Source organism: Ornithodoros turicata, chromosome 8, assembly GCF_037126465.1.
Source record: "Ornithodoros turicata isolate Travis chromosome 8, ASM3712646v1, whole genome shotgun sequence".
NCBI lineage: Eukaryota > Metazoa > Arthropoda > Arachnida > Ixodida > Argasidae > Ornithodoros > Ornithodoros turicata.
The window spans coordinates 19,102,750-19,119,040 of record NC_088208.1 but is presented as its reverse complement, the minus strand read 5'-3'; the positions used below and the strand labels follow the sequence as shown (position 1 = coordinate 19,119,040).

Here is a 16,291-nt window from a genome sequence, read left to right as displayed (position 1 = left end):
GAAGGCCGCGTACCTTTCAGGGACCATCGTAATCCCGTCAAGACTGTGTCTTTCGAGCGCGACCTTGTTCGCGCCTAGCTTTCGAGCGTAGTTCAACTCTACCAAATTGGTGGCGCTGTCGAACACTGTGATGTCATTTGTTTATTAGGATAGGTCTATTTCAAGGAAAGCATTCAAAAGATTCTCGAACTACCACAAAACAATTTCGTGAATATTCCAAGGCCCCTCAGAAATATCCTCGATCCGTCTTTGCGAGTACATCACAGATTCCTCGAGTCTAACATTCAGTTATTTATCAAGGACCTGCTGGAACCCCTAACACCCCGAAATGTGTGACAACATCCCCTGCCTTCCAGGGTGTTCTTTCCAGGCTGGCTCTTACCTGGCTCTTGCCAGGGTGGTCTTATGTCGGCGATGATGCATAAAACTGTTACTGGTCATTATTACTGTTATAAACTGACCCCCAGAAAGTTAGGTAACCCCAAATACGGAAAATTAATCAACCAGCCAACCGCGAACTATTAAAGGGTCATTAAAGTGCAAAAACTGCTCCTCGCGAAATGAAAGACTTTTCCTGCGAAAATAAATAGATTCCCCCCCCCTCCCGAAATGAAATATGCCGTTACCTTGACATCAACATAAAAAGAACGGGATTCTTCGGTTGCGTCATTCGTGACTTATGGGTGAAAGAAACCGCAATGTTCCGTGTTCCCTCTCCTTCTCAAGAAGGCCGACAATGCGAAGCGGTCTCTCATTGGTCTCCTCAAACGATTCGTCCAATCGTAGCGGGAGATCGTTTGAGGAGACCAATCGGAAGGCTCTCCAGCGCTTCATGAGAAGGAGAGGGAAAGCGTAGATTGTGCTTTCTTTGGCTCATAAATCACGAACGGCTCAAGCGATGATTCGCGTTTCTTTTACATTGGTGTCAAGGTAACTGTATCTTTCATTTCGGGAAGGTGAACATTTTTTGCACTTTCATGTCCCTTTAAACGTATAGCAACGGAAGCCATGTATAAGATACTCTACATTTATAAATAGCTCTAAGGCGTTCGCGCTTATCTCTCCGATCGACTCCTTCTTCCACACTCATGCGCATAGTTCCGAAGGCTTCCCTGTTATCTCCATACATGCGCCATATCTGCTGCCGGCCGGCGAGATTGTTTGCACTTTGTATAGGGACATACACGGCAACCGTGCTTGCTCTGTTGCCGCGGTCGAGCTAGTGACCTTTCCTGAACCATGTTAGGAGGTCGGTTGGGCCTGGTGACGGGCGGCGGCAGCGGCATTGGAAGAGCCGTCTGCGCTGCATTGGCCATGGACGGGGCCAGGGTGGTCATCGCCGACGTCAACAAGCAGATGGCACTCAACACGCTCAAGACGCTGCCAAGTAAGTTCAAGGAGAAAAATACAATCTTCTTTAGCAGTCCACGACGCATTCGTTATTTCCAGTTCTGCACTTCGTTGGTATGCTGTTGTGAGTCGCCGTTATTGGTGTGTTTATCTGGCACATACAGTACAAATACCCTGGAGTCATGAATGACCTCTAAGTGCTACGATACGGAGGTGCGTGAGCGCACAACGTAAACTCAACTCGCACGTGCGCGAAGTTGTGCCGGAGCGTTCGCGCACCACAAGCTGGTGCGCGAACGCTAATAAAAACCACTAAAATGCACTAAATGCAAAATAAAATACCAAAATGAAAGGAGAATGGGGACGTACAATAAATAGAGAGCGAGAGAGTCGGCATTGGCAGTGACATTGATACAATTATTTGCATGGGTATAAACATGCATTCCAAGTTTCACAGCAAGGGAGGTAAATAGACGCGGAGAAAAAAAAAAAAAAAAAGACAGCACTGAGAATGCCGGAATTCATCTGACATCGCGGCATGCATCTCCGTGGTGGTGGTGGTGGTGATGTTGAAAGGGCTTGCCGTTGTCGGCCTCACGTATGTGGGCAACGTCACTACTGACGCCCTGGGGAAATGTGCGCCCTGGGCCGACTTCATGCATCTCCGTCAGTGAAACAGTGCGAGCGAGGTCACGTGCTCCCGGCTACCAATGGGAATAACCGTTGTTCTCGATGGCCTTACGTCAGAGCTTGACGCCGACGACGTATATACGACACAAAGAAAACTAGTTTTCTTCCTCAGCACGCTGGCGTGCAATACAAGTAGACCTTTATGATTTGGGGGGGGGGGGGGGGGGGTCAAAAATCGGAATTAATTTCGCGAGCTGTAAGACAGGTCAAAATCCGGCGATATAAATTCGAGAGGAAAATTTTAAAAAGCGGCTCACGTTAATGCGTGCGTGCGTTGGAGCGTTAATGGGTGCGATAATAATGCGCTAATGGGTTAGTAAGTGCGATGAAATGGGTGCATTATGTTATGTTATGTGTCACTATCAAAACATTCAAACTCCCTTTAGCGCAAGGACTTCCCTGCACTCCCCAGGGGGTGTACACCCCTTGCTTTTTGCAGCACCACTGAAATATTTGAGAATGCTCAGCTACCAAAGCACAAACATCCCCCCCTGGAAGCTCGAAGAGGTCGATTTCTCGGGACCTCGCTGCTTTAGGTCAACGTTAGGTCGGGTTAGGAGTTTGGGATTCCGACACTTTTTTTTTAAATCCCGTGTTAACGCCGCGAAGCAACTGTGGCTATGAGTGGCGTACAGACGTGGACAGATGGAGGGAGGACAGCAGGAAGGCGTGCGGGACAGGGGTTCAGTTTGCGTCCTGGGCCGACTTCAGGGGGAACTGTGCCGACAATTCTGCCAAACGTGACCCGCCATTTTCATTGCAGACGAGAATGAGCACCAGGCCATCGAAGTAGATGTTGGCGATTCCAAGTCGGTGAAGCGGCTTTTCAGCGAAATTCGCCGCCTGTACAGTTCCGCACCTTCCCTGGTCATCAATTCAGCCGGATGCTTGAGCCACAGTTTCTTGCTCAACACCGAAGAGAGCGCATTTGACGAAATGGTTCGCGTGAACCTCAAGGCAAGCATATTTTATAGAACATAGTAGCATTACACAAGATAGCGGGTGTAACTGCAATGGCGTTCTTTTTTCCCTTACCTTCCCTCGTCGCTTCGCGTTTCGTGTGTTTATACCTGACACATGAGAGGGGGACGAACGTGCAAGAGCTTCTGCTCGCGGAATGAAAAATGTCGTTACCTTGACACCAACGTTAAAGGCACGTACGGGGCCCACCCGTTGCGTCGTTCGTGATTTATGATCGATAGAAAAAACGCAGTGTATGCTCTCCCTGTTCTTCTCCTTTCCAGAAGGCCGATAATGCGGAACAGGTTCTTATTGTTCACCTCAAACTATTTGACCAATCATCGCGGGAGATCGCTTGAAGAGACCAATCCGAAGCACCTCCGCATTGTCGCGCTTCTTGAGAAAGGGAGGGAAAGCGCTTGCGCCTTAGTGTCCATTCAAAGTGCCACTAGAAACAAAAAAAGAAGAAAGATTATTGTTTTATTGTGTGTTAGAAATCAACTTCGCTCAAGGACTCGATCATTACACAAAATTTTAATGCCGTCGGTGAACAATACGCGTTTCCACGAATTCCCGAATGAAGCCGCAAAACTTCGTAGTTTCTGATTCTTTAGGAGTAGGTGACGTCATCGAGGATGTGAAGCAACACTGAAACGGCGACGTTCTCCGTGCTCGTTGTTTCCGTTTCACGATATCTATACCAATGTCATGATTACGTCACGAGGACGTTTCGCGGGAAGGGGCCCATTCGTTCATTATGTGACAGACCTCTCCCTGTTTGTAAACAAATGACGTCATAGTGTTCGACAGCGTCACCAATTTGGTAGAGTTGAACTACGCTGGAAGCTAGGGGTGAACAAGGTCGCGCCCGAAAGCCACGGTCCTGAGGGGATTACGATGGTCCCTGAAAGGGACGCGACCTTCGGCAGCGAACAAGTGCCTATTCGTGGAACCCAGCCCTCCCCTTCCGATTGTTTCGGTTTCAGTCTGTCCACCAACGTCATGATAACGTTACTCGAGTAGAGGTCTATGAACCGTATGTGCGCGTAATCGTAGTTTAGTTGCTTCAAAATGTACGTTCAGCAGCTCCCAGAACTTCCATTTCCAACACCGTCAATTGCAACGATTCACACAATCCCCGTGCTGTTTCAGGGTACATTCCTCATCACGCAAGCAGCGGCCAAAGAAATGGTCGAGGACAAGCTCAAGGAGTGTTCCATCGTCAACATCTCCACCGTTCTCGGCACCACGGGATTCCGAAAAATGTCCTGCTACGTCGCAGCCAAGTCCGGAGTCATCGGCTTCACGAAATCCGCAGCGTTAGAGTTGGCCCAGTTTGGCATCCGCTGCAACATTGTGCTGCCCGGCATCACTCACACACCGCTGCTGTCTCCCCTGGACGAAGAGACCATTCAGGCTCTAGTGAAGCGTTCAGCTCTGCAGCGCGAAGGGACACCCGAAGACATAGCCAGCGTATGTCTCTTCTTGGCGTCGCCCAAGAGTTCGTATATCACAGGAGCTGCGATAGAAGTCGCTGGAGGCGTGAACGCATGAGTTGTGTCCGTTTACCGGATGTGAAATTTGTACAGGGTGTGTGCAGAAAAACATGACCCGCATTTTTACATGTAACTCGTTGTCTACTTAGCCGAGGAACTTCCGGTGGCGCACGATGTTGTATTTATGCGTGCGAAAGCTACAAAAAAATCCTGGAAGCCATACTCAGTGTACAAAAATAAACAGAGCGCGAAAACATGAGCTTCCATGCATTAGAATAGGGCGGTCATGATAGTGCATGGTAGTGCATTTCGGTCTCACGAGAGTTATGTGCAGGCACCGCTAGAGGTACTGCCGATGAGCATCCATGATGTGGGACATCGTTCCGATTTAGGCACCGATAGCGCCCCTAGCGGGACTTGAACACAACTCTCCTACGTTCACCATGGTGCCCTTTCACATACACCCTGTTGTCCACCATGTTGCCCTATTCTGATGCACGGAAGGCGACGTTTTGGTTGTTCCGTTCATTTTTTAAGCTGAGTATGGCTTCCACAATTTTTCTGCAGATTTCGCAGGCATAAATGTGCCATCGTGCGCCACCGGAAGTTCGTTAGTTAGGTAGGCAACAAGCCATGTGCCTAAATGCGGGTCATGTTTTTCTGCACACACCCTGTACATGACATCGAGATGTATGTTTCGGCATTGATATCGAAAGGTCCAAAAATAAAATACTCCCGTGAAATTCATACTTGAGCATGCCCGCGTACGTAGTTTATGTCTTCTGAAATAAAACTTATACGGTCATGGCCATTTCCGGCATATTTTTCGGGGGAGGGCAAAGAGCTTCCAAAGGGGAGGCAAAGTGTGCAACCTGTATAGACTCTGGCAAGGGAGGATCCAGAGGGGGGTCAGGATGACCCCCTCCTGAATTTCTGTCTTCACATAGTGTTTAGTTGACCTAGATCGTGTATCCACCATGCTGGACTAGACTCACTAAATAATCTTCGCTTCGGGGGAGAGAGGGAGCGCCGTCTTGCTTCCGCACCACACCGGTACCATCCCCATTTGAGGATCAAAGACGGCTAACATAATACTCCCTGTGGGAGAGAGAAGCGTGTATGATAGTTGCGCGATAATCCATGTATTGTCAGCAGTGGCGTATCTAGGGTGTGGCAGGTGTGGACAGGTGCCATGGGCGCCAGGTGAACAGGGGCGCTATTATGTGGTCGGATGTGAATGTGCCAGGTCGGGTGCTCAACCTGGCACATTCATAAATGATCTAAAGCACCCGCCATTAGAGAGGTTATAGTGTGAAACCTAGTGCGGACAACACGAAAACGCATCCCCAAGGACATCATGTTAACCATGTTGCCATGGGCGCAGGTAGCTCTAGATACGCCACTGATTGTCAGCAGGAGCGTCCCGTGGTATAGTCAGGGTGAGCTCAGGGCAGTCAGCCTTGATGCGCTGCTTCCAAGAGAAAGGAACATTTCACTCGCGCACGATAGATGGCATCATGCGCTGAAGTGCGCTAGGGAGCCTCTATGGGTTGCTGGGCTTCTAGGGGACGCGCATGGAGGCTCCCTAAAGTGCGCGTGGGCAACGTGGCGCGGAAACGAGATGGCGCATACTCGCTCTTGGAACTCGGTGTCGATACTGTGAAGCGTAGCTTATTTAGTGACTCTATGCTAGCCAAGACCACTATCTCAGAAAAATCCTGGGTCCGCCCCTGGATTTTGGACAATAACATGACAGTCGAAACATATGATATGCAAGGAATCCGCGGGCAATTCCCACAGGCTGTGATCTCCAGAGGAGGCCACGCCGCTTTCTTGACCCCGCTCGGAATGGGCATGGATATAGTACTGAACATAAATTATTCTTGTTATTGGAAAAAAAAAAAGAAATCCTTTATTCCGGGCAATACCTGTAGCATGCTGTCCTACACGAGATTCCCCTCTCCTGCGTGGAAAGTCCTGGATGTGCCTCTGGTAGGGGCACGTGATGACTGAGGTATTTCATCAAGAGGGGCGATACTATATCCCTTCCAGTGGCGGATCCAAAAGGGGGGGGGGCGATCGCCCCCCAAAACGTCAGTTTATACATTGAATTCCCCTCTCCCTCCTCCCCCACTACGCGCTCCGACAAAGAAACCGCCCCCCCCCCTCAAACCGAGGGTCTGGATCCACCCCTGATCCCATCGCATTGGTAATTTGGTTGACGAGTCTCATAGTGAGTACTGAGGTCCTACATTGTCCAAAAACGTTGGTAGTGCTTTGCTTTGCAGAGCACTGGTGGACTGAATTTGACCATGGACAAAGCAATATTTGTCATGGTAAGAGGGCGAGAGATCCACCTGAGACCCATCCAGGGGTGCCATTAATCGTCGAAGAATGGAACGACGCTCACCTCTCAGCGGTGCAGTCACGACCTACTTAATAAGAGAGCGACCAGGTCACTTTCCCAAATCCCTATGGAGCGGCTGTCCGCGGAACCTCCTCGCAATTTCCTCCTCTCACAGGTGAAACGCCCGCTTGGCGCGCTGCCCACATTCCCTAAAACAGGGGGGCTCCGCATTGGGACATGTGACGACATGGTGTTCGTATTGACTCGTGTACATCTTTTCGACGTCCATATTGATTTCTAGTGTACAACATCGACTCCTGTGCTCGTTTTGTCGGGGTATACTTTACATGGACGCCGTTTATTTTGTTTTCTCGTGCGATGACATATTGGTACACAGTACAAGGTACTTCATTTGATACCACGCCGTCCTTGAAAAGCAAGTTCCCCCATACCTGGGAGAACTTGGGAGGTACCGGGGTTCGAGTCCCGGAGCTGGATGTGCAGTGTGGATTTTTTCGTGGGTTTTCATCAGACACTTTTAGACATATCTCCGAACAATTCCCTTGAAGTTGCCCCAGGACGCGTTTTCCTCATGACGTTGCCCACATCTGTGAGGCAGACAACAGTGAGCCCTTTCACCACCCCCATATCGCTGTCCAATCAAATCATTGGCGACCCAGCAGTGGAGACAATCATGCTCTGGCACGTGGAAGTGCGCGCAGGGACTGAAACCGGGGCCAAACCGAAGACGACTTTCGACCCAAATTTCTTCCATATCCACATCTGCAATCCACCATTCGCCACTAACCAAAGCCGCAACCTGAACCGAATTATGTGATTTCGGTTACCTGTTCATAAGAATATGCTCACGCGTGAACGCGATCAGCTTTGGATGCGATATATATTTCTTTGCAACTCTGATTAGTGGCGTTGAACGTGCTTCTGCGACATCCACGCAGCCAGCAGATACATCCTAGAGAAAACCGAAAAAGTACCGGTTCAACTGCTTGGTTACCGGTAACCACAAGCATTAAAACGGCGAGCCTCCTACCTGTAACAGCTTTCAGAGTTCTGACACTGAACCGTAACCAAACCGATATCCGCTTCGGTTCCAGTCCTTCAGTGATAGACTAAGGCCCGGTTTCACCATCACCAATTAACATTTGAACCGAGAACAACGGTCCCTTAACTTGAATTTAACGTTTAACTATGCTACACTAAAGGAAGTTACTGTCACTGGAATATTCATCAGATCACGCTACGCTGGATCTTAGTCCAAAGTTAACCACTGTTGGTAAAAAAAGGGCCATAGGTTAAGAGCAGTTCCTGCTGCTCTTCCTGTGGCGATACGCTCCTGTATGCCGTTATTTAAATTTAAGATTAATTTAAAGTTGGTGCCATCACGCACTGAACAAGTGCGTCTGTATGTACACACTCGGTATCTCCAAAGTGAATTGTTGTAGGAAATCTCTTCTACATGCTCAAAAAGAAAAGGAAGAAATGTTAGTAATATGTTAAGGGGCAAAGTAAAAGTGACCGCAGCTGAATTGCAAGGTTTTGGAGAAATATCCAGATGGATGACAGCACACTTTTTCGCTTTTCACGCGAGGAGGCATCTTGCCTTGCAAAAAGGCACTACGGAATAAACCATGCTCATGTGAACTGAGGTCTTCGTGGCGGTTTGGTGCGTAAAGATTACGATATGTTTGGCAAAAAAAAAAAAAAAGAGAAGGCACAAATATCTGACGCGGATGCGAAGAAGTCCGTAGAAAGCTACCGCATAAGCACTACAACCCCCATTGAAGTAGGGAATGTCGGCAGCGCCACCAATGCTCCTGCGGCAAACATGTGAAACAGAAAAGCCGGCGCTGGAAGGGGGGTCAAGTGAACTGGTCGTTCTCTTAAGTAGGTCGTGGGTGCAGTACTCCTCCGTCTACTAAACGAAGGAGCTGCTTCCATTGTGCTGTCAACCGGCTCATTCCCGATGACACCATCCCTCCCATCAATTTCTGTTGTCACCGGGGGTAGCCTGTTCGTCACCGAATGCTACAATTGATATACTGTGTGTGTGTGTGATATTGTGTATATAGTATGCTCTCCTAAGCCTGGAGCACCATTTTCAGAATGTTGCTCTCCGAATTTCGGAATTTCTGTTGGAACTAACAAATACCAAAATATTGACAACAGCCAGCCAGGGGCGAACCCAGATCCTCGGTTTGGAGGGGGGGGGGGGGTCTTTGTCGGAGCGCGTGTGGTGGAGGGAAGAGAGGGAAATTAAATGTATAATCTGACTTTTCTTGGGGGGGGGGGGGGGCGATCGCCCCCCACTTGCATCTGCCACAGGAGCCAGCACGATTCCTAATGAGGAATTTGAAACGCTACCTTGCCCAGAAAAATATGGTGTCAAAATTACCCACACAAAAAAGTTCCCCATACTTTCAGCTCTAAATATTGTGCCTGCCACTTCGCGATTGGACCCAAGTCGCCCTGATTGCGTGGGAGGGTGTGCGTTGAGGTCAGGTTTATATAAACCGTGAAGTTTCTAAAACTTTCCAAACTATATAAACCCAGATAGACTTAATTGGAACGCATTTGCCCATTATACTCGAACACAGTGAAATACACACGGTGAAGAAGTGAGAGTTAGGATGAGAGAATTAGGTAACAATTAACATTGTGGTGTTGCTTAGTGCTAACATGAAACTGAGAAGCTTTACCGAGCGGAATACGGGATATTTCAGAGAAAGCTGTTTCAACGAACGCTGTTTCACAGGATCATCGTTTCGATTTAGTCTGGGGCATTGAACTCAGATCGAGTTGCCTTACATCAGTGGCGTATCCACGGGGGGGCTAGGGGGGGGGCTCGAGCCCCCCTACCTGCCACGGACCGACCCACACAAATCGTGCAAATCCGAGAACATAATATATATGTGTGTGGGGGGGGGGGGGGCAGTGCGACGATCGCGAAAGTTCTTGCAGTTCATGGCGTCTATCTAAGAAGCACTCTTGAATGGTTTTCAAAGTATGAGCTTTTCAAAATACTTCCAATCTCGTGGCACCACCTCATTGGTCGTGACAGCCTATACATGTACCGTACTGTGAACGTCTAAATCAACTTTTTTCGTTCCTTTTTTTAATCCTCAGTTTGCAGTGTGCACAAGTATGTGTGTGTTGTCGACACAGGATCAGCGGGGGGTGGGGGGCGAGTTTTCGTATCGAGCCCCCCCTACCTTGGAGGTCTGGCTACGCCACTGCCTCATATATTGTTCCAGAAAAGTTTCAACAAAAAGGAATGCTTTTCCAGCCCACCATACACCATACTTTCCAGCAGACACTTCTCCTGGCATTTACCTTGGGCATTGTCGCTGTTTGCGCTTTGCGCTGCCTTTAGTAGATGCAGTCAGAAAGCTCCCGGCAACGCTGGACAATCATGGCAGCTTCCATGGAAAAAGCATGCATGTAATCACCGTGTGCTACCGGCGAAGTATTTCCTGATTACTACGACTTCCAATCTACCGTTTCTATCGCGGAAAACTTCCCAAGGACACGCTAAGCCTCGTACCGTCGAGCTCATTCGTTTTCAATCGCGGACAGTGTCCCTCCGAGGGAAGTTGTGGAATGGCATCCTCTTCGTCAGCTGGGGTTCTGCTTGCGGGTCGCCTGGCAGTGGTTACAGGTGGTGGCAGCGGGATTGGCAGAGCAGTATGCAAGGCCCTATCGTTAGAAGGAGCCCGCATAATTGCAGCGGACATCAGCAAAGAAGCTGCTGCTTTTACAGCAAAATGTTTACCCGGTATGCGTTGACCTTCTCTTCATATCTTGTAATATGCCACCCAGCGTGCCCTTGCTGTACTTCACAAGGACAACGGTGACTTGATAATTTGAGGTCCCATATGAAGAAAATTACGCTGACTGACATAAGTTAACACGCATCCACTAAAAAGCTTGGTTGGTTGGTTGGTGGTTGTTAAAATAACAAAGGGAGGTTGAATTCGCGCAAGCGAATTCTGCTACCTCAAAAAACTTGTCACAGGTGCAGTCGCATTACACAACTATATTCTGGCCACCTAAATAAAGGCAATGTAAAACGTCTTGGGTCGGGTATCTTGCTGTCTGTAACCACTGATCATAGCCCGCTGCAATTTTTATGTCTTTGGCTTATATATGGCTGCCACTTGCCAGTTGTATAAACCTAGTTCTTTTTTTCTTTTTCTTTGGACAACACATAAATGCAGGCATGGCTCACTGAATACAATACATGTTTCTGGCAGTCATTAAGGCGGCTTTTACAGTGTACATATAAATGCATGTTATTGACTTTTTGTTAGGAAGTGATTATTCCAGCCCCTCAAATGTTTGGCACAATCGTTTAGTATATCCTCAAGGCATATTGTGCATGCACTTTTGCAACAAGCTGTAGTATTGTTTTTACCCAATCCATTTTCATTCCTGTTTTTATGTCACTAGGCAGCCACGAGCACCAGGGCATGCAAGTTGACGTCGGAAGCGCAGAATCCGTAGCAGCTCTCTTTGAGGCAATACGAAAGCAATACACCATGCCACCGAGCATCATTGTGAACAGTGCCGGCATTATACGCGATGCCTTTCTTCTTGACATGACCGAGGCTATGTTTGATGATGTCATAAAAATCAACCTAAAGGTGAGCACGATTTCTGTTGGACGTAAAAAGCTAAGTGTAACATGAGGTACACATACGGTTCTTTGTTTTCGGGTTAAACCCGATTTTTCACGATAGTTCCCGCCGAACAAGTTTTCAAGAATTTGGGTAAAACCCGATATCTACCTGAAATCCTTTACGAGCTTGACTTTCAAGTCTCAAGTCAGAGACGAGCTTTTGTGGTGGAACTGGACAAGTGTTTGAGTACTGTGACCATTCACTGCCCCAGATCCGAGCGGAAATATAAAGATCCTTGTTTCGCATCCTAGTGTCACAGCAGTGGCTTGTTTCATATGCCTTTTGTTTCACCCGAAAATTCCCCAGTGACATATCAAACAGAGATTGTAGCGCATGGTTTCTCCCACAATTCTCGTGTGTAAACAGCATTTTTCACCCGATTTTTCCCTCCCAAATTTGAAAAATCATAAAACCTGAAATCGAAGAACCCTAGGTACACAGTGTCAGAGCGCAACATTGCTAGAGAGCAGAAGGTGCTCTCGATGGTTTACGAGGCATCATAAATTTATATACGCTCGCACTGTATCTAAGCTGTAGATTCTTTACTTCCTTGTTATTTGTAATGTTCTTGATCTATAATCATGAGGCGACAGAGTAATACATGTCCGTCCCTTTCGTATGCCCCCAAAATGTTTAATTTTCCTCCTCCTCCTCCTCTTCTCCTTGCTGCTTTCATTTTATTTGACTGCTATATTATTATTCGGGGCGTGGAATTTTAGGCATTTGCCTGCGAACACCTAAATGCGACATTTTTAGGGTTGCCTGCCTTTTTATCGACTCTATTGAATTGTAGTCTTTTTGAACATTTTTAGATGCCATAACAGCCTTTTTTAGAGGTGCAAGTGCACCTTTCAGTGTCATGCGCAGTGCTGCATTTTGCTTTTTGTTCCTATGTGTTTGCACCGTTTGTTCTGGTGGTGTTCTTGTGTGTTGCACAAACAAGTCCCAGTGTGTTGAAACCCCTACAATGAAATACTCATATAATAATACACTGATATAGTGAAAGGTTTTAGGAATTTGACCAGCTTCATTACAGTGAGGTTCTACTGTTCGTTATTTTATGTTTTATTTCATTATATTTTTATTTTGATATATATTTATAATTTTTATATTTAATAATTAATTTTGAATTTTGAATTTATAGTCTGCCTCCGTCCGTGTATAGCCTGACCGCTATATGGGACTTGCGTGCTGCCGCGTTTAGTCTGACTGCTATAAACGCCTTTTTCCGAGTGCCTATTTCAGAATTTTTTTTTCCTTTCTTATCAACTCAACTCAGGTTCTACTGCACCCTTTCATTTTCAGGGCACATTCCTCATCACCCAAGCCGCTGCACGCGAAATGGTCACGAACAAAGTGGCAGAGGGATCCATCGTCAACATATCGAGCATCGTGGGCAAGACTGGGAACATGGGACAGGGCAACTACGCGGCATCCAAAGCCGGCGTCGTCGGGTTTACGAAATCGATCGCCCGTGAGCTGGCGCGGCACGGCATTCGTTGCAACGCGGTCATGCCTGGATTTATCGAAACTCCGATGACGACCGCGGTGCCCGAGAAGGTTCTGTCCAAGATCCTTCCAAAGATACCCATGCACAGAATGGGGACGCCCGAGGAAGTGGCCGAAGTTGTGAAATTCTTGTGTCTGCCGAGCAGTTCGTACGTTACTGGGTCCGTTCTAGAAGTGACCGGAGGCCTTGATATGTGAGAAGACGTGTTCATAGTATATGTTATGTATGCAATGTCTATCTGTCAGCCCGAGGCTTTTTTATGAAATGCTGTAATAGCTACTATGTCCCTCTCATTTCATGAATCATATTATACTTATAGCACATGGGATAGCTAGAACCCCTTTTGATTTTGGGTCTTCTACAACTTTGAAGTGCTCAGTGTCACATTGCCTATATCATATATAAAAAAAAACAAGTCACATGGTACAAGATATGCTTCACCACTTGTAAGAGGTCCTGAAACCTGAAGAAGCACAGCCTACTGCACGAAAGTCTTGTTTTTAATGTATTTATAGTAAACAGTTGATGCTCTTTACTGTCTTTATTATTTTTGATTCTGCATCGCTGGAAACATCACGTTTTACGATGTTCATACAAACACTGAGACAGCTATGGTGCCTATTTGGGAGCAATAACTTGCAAAAGATGCAAGAAAGCGCAACTGAAAACTGGATCCGGTAGCAACAAATTGGCAGTAATGAAGTCTCCAGTCTGACAGTAGATACAATTACCTTCGTGCGAGAGTGTTGAATCAAAAATCACTTGTCCTAGACATAATGAAACTATTATAAGTATAGGCAACTGTTTTAACCACTAATGCATATCTTAAAAGGACACTTGTTTTCTTTAAATAATCATAAACTGTCAATAATCAGGTGGTCAAGGCCAAGTTAAGTCATGTCAGTTTGAGAGGACGTGGTCGATCTCCTCTTTAGAAAAGGGCTGGTATCCAAAAGGAGATTTTTTGTTGCCGTGTATCAGCAGTGTTACACATCTGAAAGCCGTTTACAGTGTCCGTGTGTCAGGGGTATTACAGAGTGAATCACTGACGTGGCTGAAGTATGTGTCATTCATGACTAGAGCCTGAAGTTTTCGGGAAATATTTTTTTCTAAATTCGGGGGTAAAAATCGGGCAAATAAACATGTGCTCTAAATTCATGTGAATTAGGGTGGAAAAACGTCCAGTATGCTAAATTCGGGGAGAAATCCGGCTCAGTTACTCAAACTAACTGTACTGGCTTTGTACAAACAGTGATGTAGCTGCATTTGCTGCCAAACAAGTATGTTACTGCATTCCTACAGACATCCCAGTGAGGGGAATTTGCCGGGTAAAAATCGGGTTTCACCCTAAAGAGTCAACCTTCAATTCGGGGTGAAAATTCGGGGAAGAATCGGGTAAAACCCTAAAACTTCAGGCTCTATTCATGACTAATGTAACAATGTGAGCATGGCTAGAGTGGATTGACGTTCGAGAGCTCTCATGATTGTTAGAGTTCACAGCAGGCAGTTTGGCCAACGTAGCCCAATCAATGCCCAATCAACTCTTGTTTTCTGTTGAATTTTAGTGAATGTCACATGCAATTTGTGCGTTCAAACATGTTTCACACTTGCGATATACGTCAACGCTGTCTTCCATTACGAAATGTTTATTTTTATGAAAACTGAGTTGTAACTCATCATTGACTACTGAAGTATGTTTTAGTGCTTAGGCCTTGCAAAGTTGCTCCTCCTGCTTGTTATCTCTCTCTTAACATATTGTTTCATAGCATGTTCCAGGCAAAGATTCAGAACTTGCTGGATTTTGGTCTTTGTTATACCATCACCTGCGGGGACCAGGGACTATGGTGTGAAAAATGTGAGGTGTGCCTTTTAATACCAATATGCCAGTTGTGGAGCACAGTGTAGTCAGACCCGCATTTGCCTCAACGATCCGTATCGTTCTGAGGAAGCATGTGATCTCTCAGAGAGAAAATCCCCAGAACGAAAACCAGCAGGGCAGTTCCTGCCGTCAGCAGCATCAGCTTTAGTATGAGTGGACCATACCTTCTACGGCAGGCCTGCCGCAGATGTTAAACTTTGACAAGTCTGCACTGATGCAAACAGCAACCACATTCATCTGCAAAACTCTGTCAGGAGTGCCATTACTTCCCTTAGGGAGTCCTCCATAATGAAAAGACCTTATGAAATAAAGAGTAACGTTTATTTTGCCATAAAAACTGTTTTTAGGTGTTGCCAGTGCATGCTACGATGAGCTTGAATGCTCAAGATTGCTACTGCAATATGTGCATTCTAAAGCACTGCACAGGCCCCCAGGGAGGGCCTGCCCGTGGACGGGTTGGCTGTTTTGCAACTGGGGTTTCAACCAGACTTGTGCCCGTTACAAAAAAAAAAGAACTAAATACCGTCACCCTTTACCTCAGAAAAAAGTAACTAAATACGTTACTCGTTACCAACACACAAAAGTAACGAGTTCTCGTTACTCACTTGTAGCGAGTTACTTTTACGTTACCGCCGCATAGTATGAGGAGCCAACAAACATGCCGTCACTTGTCCTCAACTCAAAGGAGATGCACTTCAGAAGAAGCTGATCGCCACACGTGGCAACGTGATTAGTGACCCTTCGTTTTGTCTTGTTCCCCATCTGCGTCGCGTCTTGGGTATATAGTCTGGGTGACCGTAATAAACCTTTTCCCGAGTCTGAGAATTTGTCGTCCGTCCTTCGTGTTCCGTGTCTCTCGGGCCCCTTACCATGATTCTATATCAGCTTGCCGGACTTTCTCCCTTCTTTCCAAAGTGGGGGTGATCGGAGATTATGAAAACACAAGAAAAGACACCGGTTTTCGTGCCACCGCTCACCAACGGTTCCCAAAAAACAGACGAGGGGCTGCGTCATAATTTAGGGCTTCTTCTTTAGGGCCATTTTTGGGAAGGAGTGATGGTCGGAGATTACGGAAACAAGAGAAAAGACAACAACACATCCAGCGAGGGACTGCAATAATACTTTGAGTCGCACATGGTCGGGGGTCACGCAGGTCAGATCTGCACGCATTGCACTACACAAAGTGCCAAAATGTGCCAAGTGCCAAAATGAACAAAAGGAACGAGTAACGTCAGTAACGAGTTACCAATTTTTGTAACTGATTCCGTTACTATTACCATATTTTAAAAAGTAACTGAATCGTTACTTCGTTACCAAAAGCTTAACTGTTACCAAGTAATGAGTTACTTGTAACGAGTTAGG

The 16,291-nt window shown here is 46.8% G+C and overlaps 2 protein-coding genes across 3 annotated transcripts; both read left to right on the top strand.

The window, feature by feature from the left end:
* Positions 1-1,123: 1,123 nt before the first annotated feature.
* On the top strand, positions 1,124-5,243 carry LOC135366602 (estradiol 17-beta-dehydrogenase 8-like). Of its 2 annotated transcripts, XM_064599382.1 has the most exons (4): positions 1,124-1,387; positions 2,804-2,997; positions 4,153-4,588; positions 5,175-5,243. In XM_064599382.1, the coding sequence occupies exons 1-3, from the start codon at positions 1,240-1,242 to the stop codon at positions 4,552-4,554; spliced, it is 744 nt and encodes a 247-aa protein (XP_064455452.1). In that variant the 5' UTR covers positions 1,124-1,239; the 3' UTR covers positions 4,555-4,588; positions 5,175-5,243. The 2 variants fall into 2 exon arrangements, with proteins under 2 accessions (XP_064455452.1, XP_064455451.1); XM_064599381.1 differs by having other exon boundaries at positions 4,153-5,243.
* A 5,023-nt stretch (positions 5,244-10,266) lies between these two features.
* On the top strand, positions 10,267-15,266 carry LOC135366030 (estradiol 17-beta-dehydrogenase 8-like). The gene is made up of 3 exons (XM_064598683.1): positions 10,267-10,636; positions 11,311-11,504; positions 12,846-15,266. The coding sequence occupies exons 1-3, from the start codon at positions 10,462-10,464 to the stop codon at positions 13,245-13,247; spliced, it is 771 nt and encodes a 256-aa protein (XP_064454753.1). The 5' UTR covers positions 10,267-10,461; the 3' UTR covers positions 13,248-15,266.
* The last annotated feature ends 1,025 nt before the right edge of the window (positions 15,267-16,291 follow it).

Coding starts and splice junctions, on each gene's coding strand:
- LOC135366602 (XM_064599382.1), top strand. CDS start 1,240: ATGTTAGGAGGTCGGTTGGGCCTGGTGACGGGCGGCGGCAGCGGCATT. Junction 1,388..2,803: donor CACGCTCAAGACGCTGCCAA/GTAAGTTCAAGG, acceptor TTTTCATTGCAG/ACGAGAATGAGCACCAGGCC. Junction 2,998..4,152: donor TGGTTCGCGTGAACCTCAAG/GCAAGCATATTT, acceptor GTGCTGTTTCAG/GGTACATTCCTCATCACGCA.
- LOC135366030 (XM_064598683.1), top strand. CDS start 10,462: ATGGCATCCTCTTCGTCAGCTGGGGTTCTGCTTGCGGGTCGCCTGGCA. Junction 10,637..11,310: donor TACAGCAAAATGTTTACCCG/GTATGCGTTGAC, acceptor TTATGTCACTAG/GCAGCCACGAGCACCAGGGC. Junction 11,505..12,845: donor TCATAAAAATCAACCTAAAG/GTGAGCACGATT, acceptor TTTCATTTTCAG/GGCACATTCCTCATCACCCA.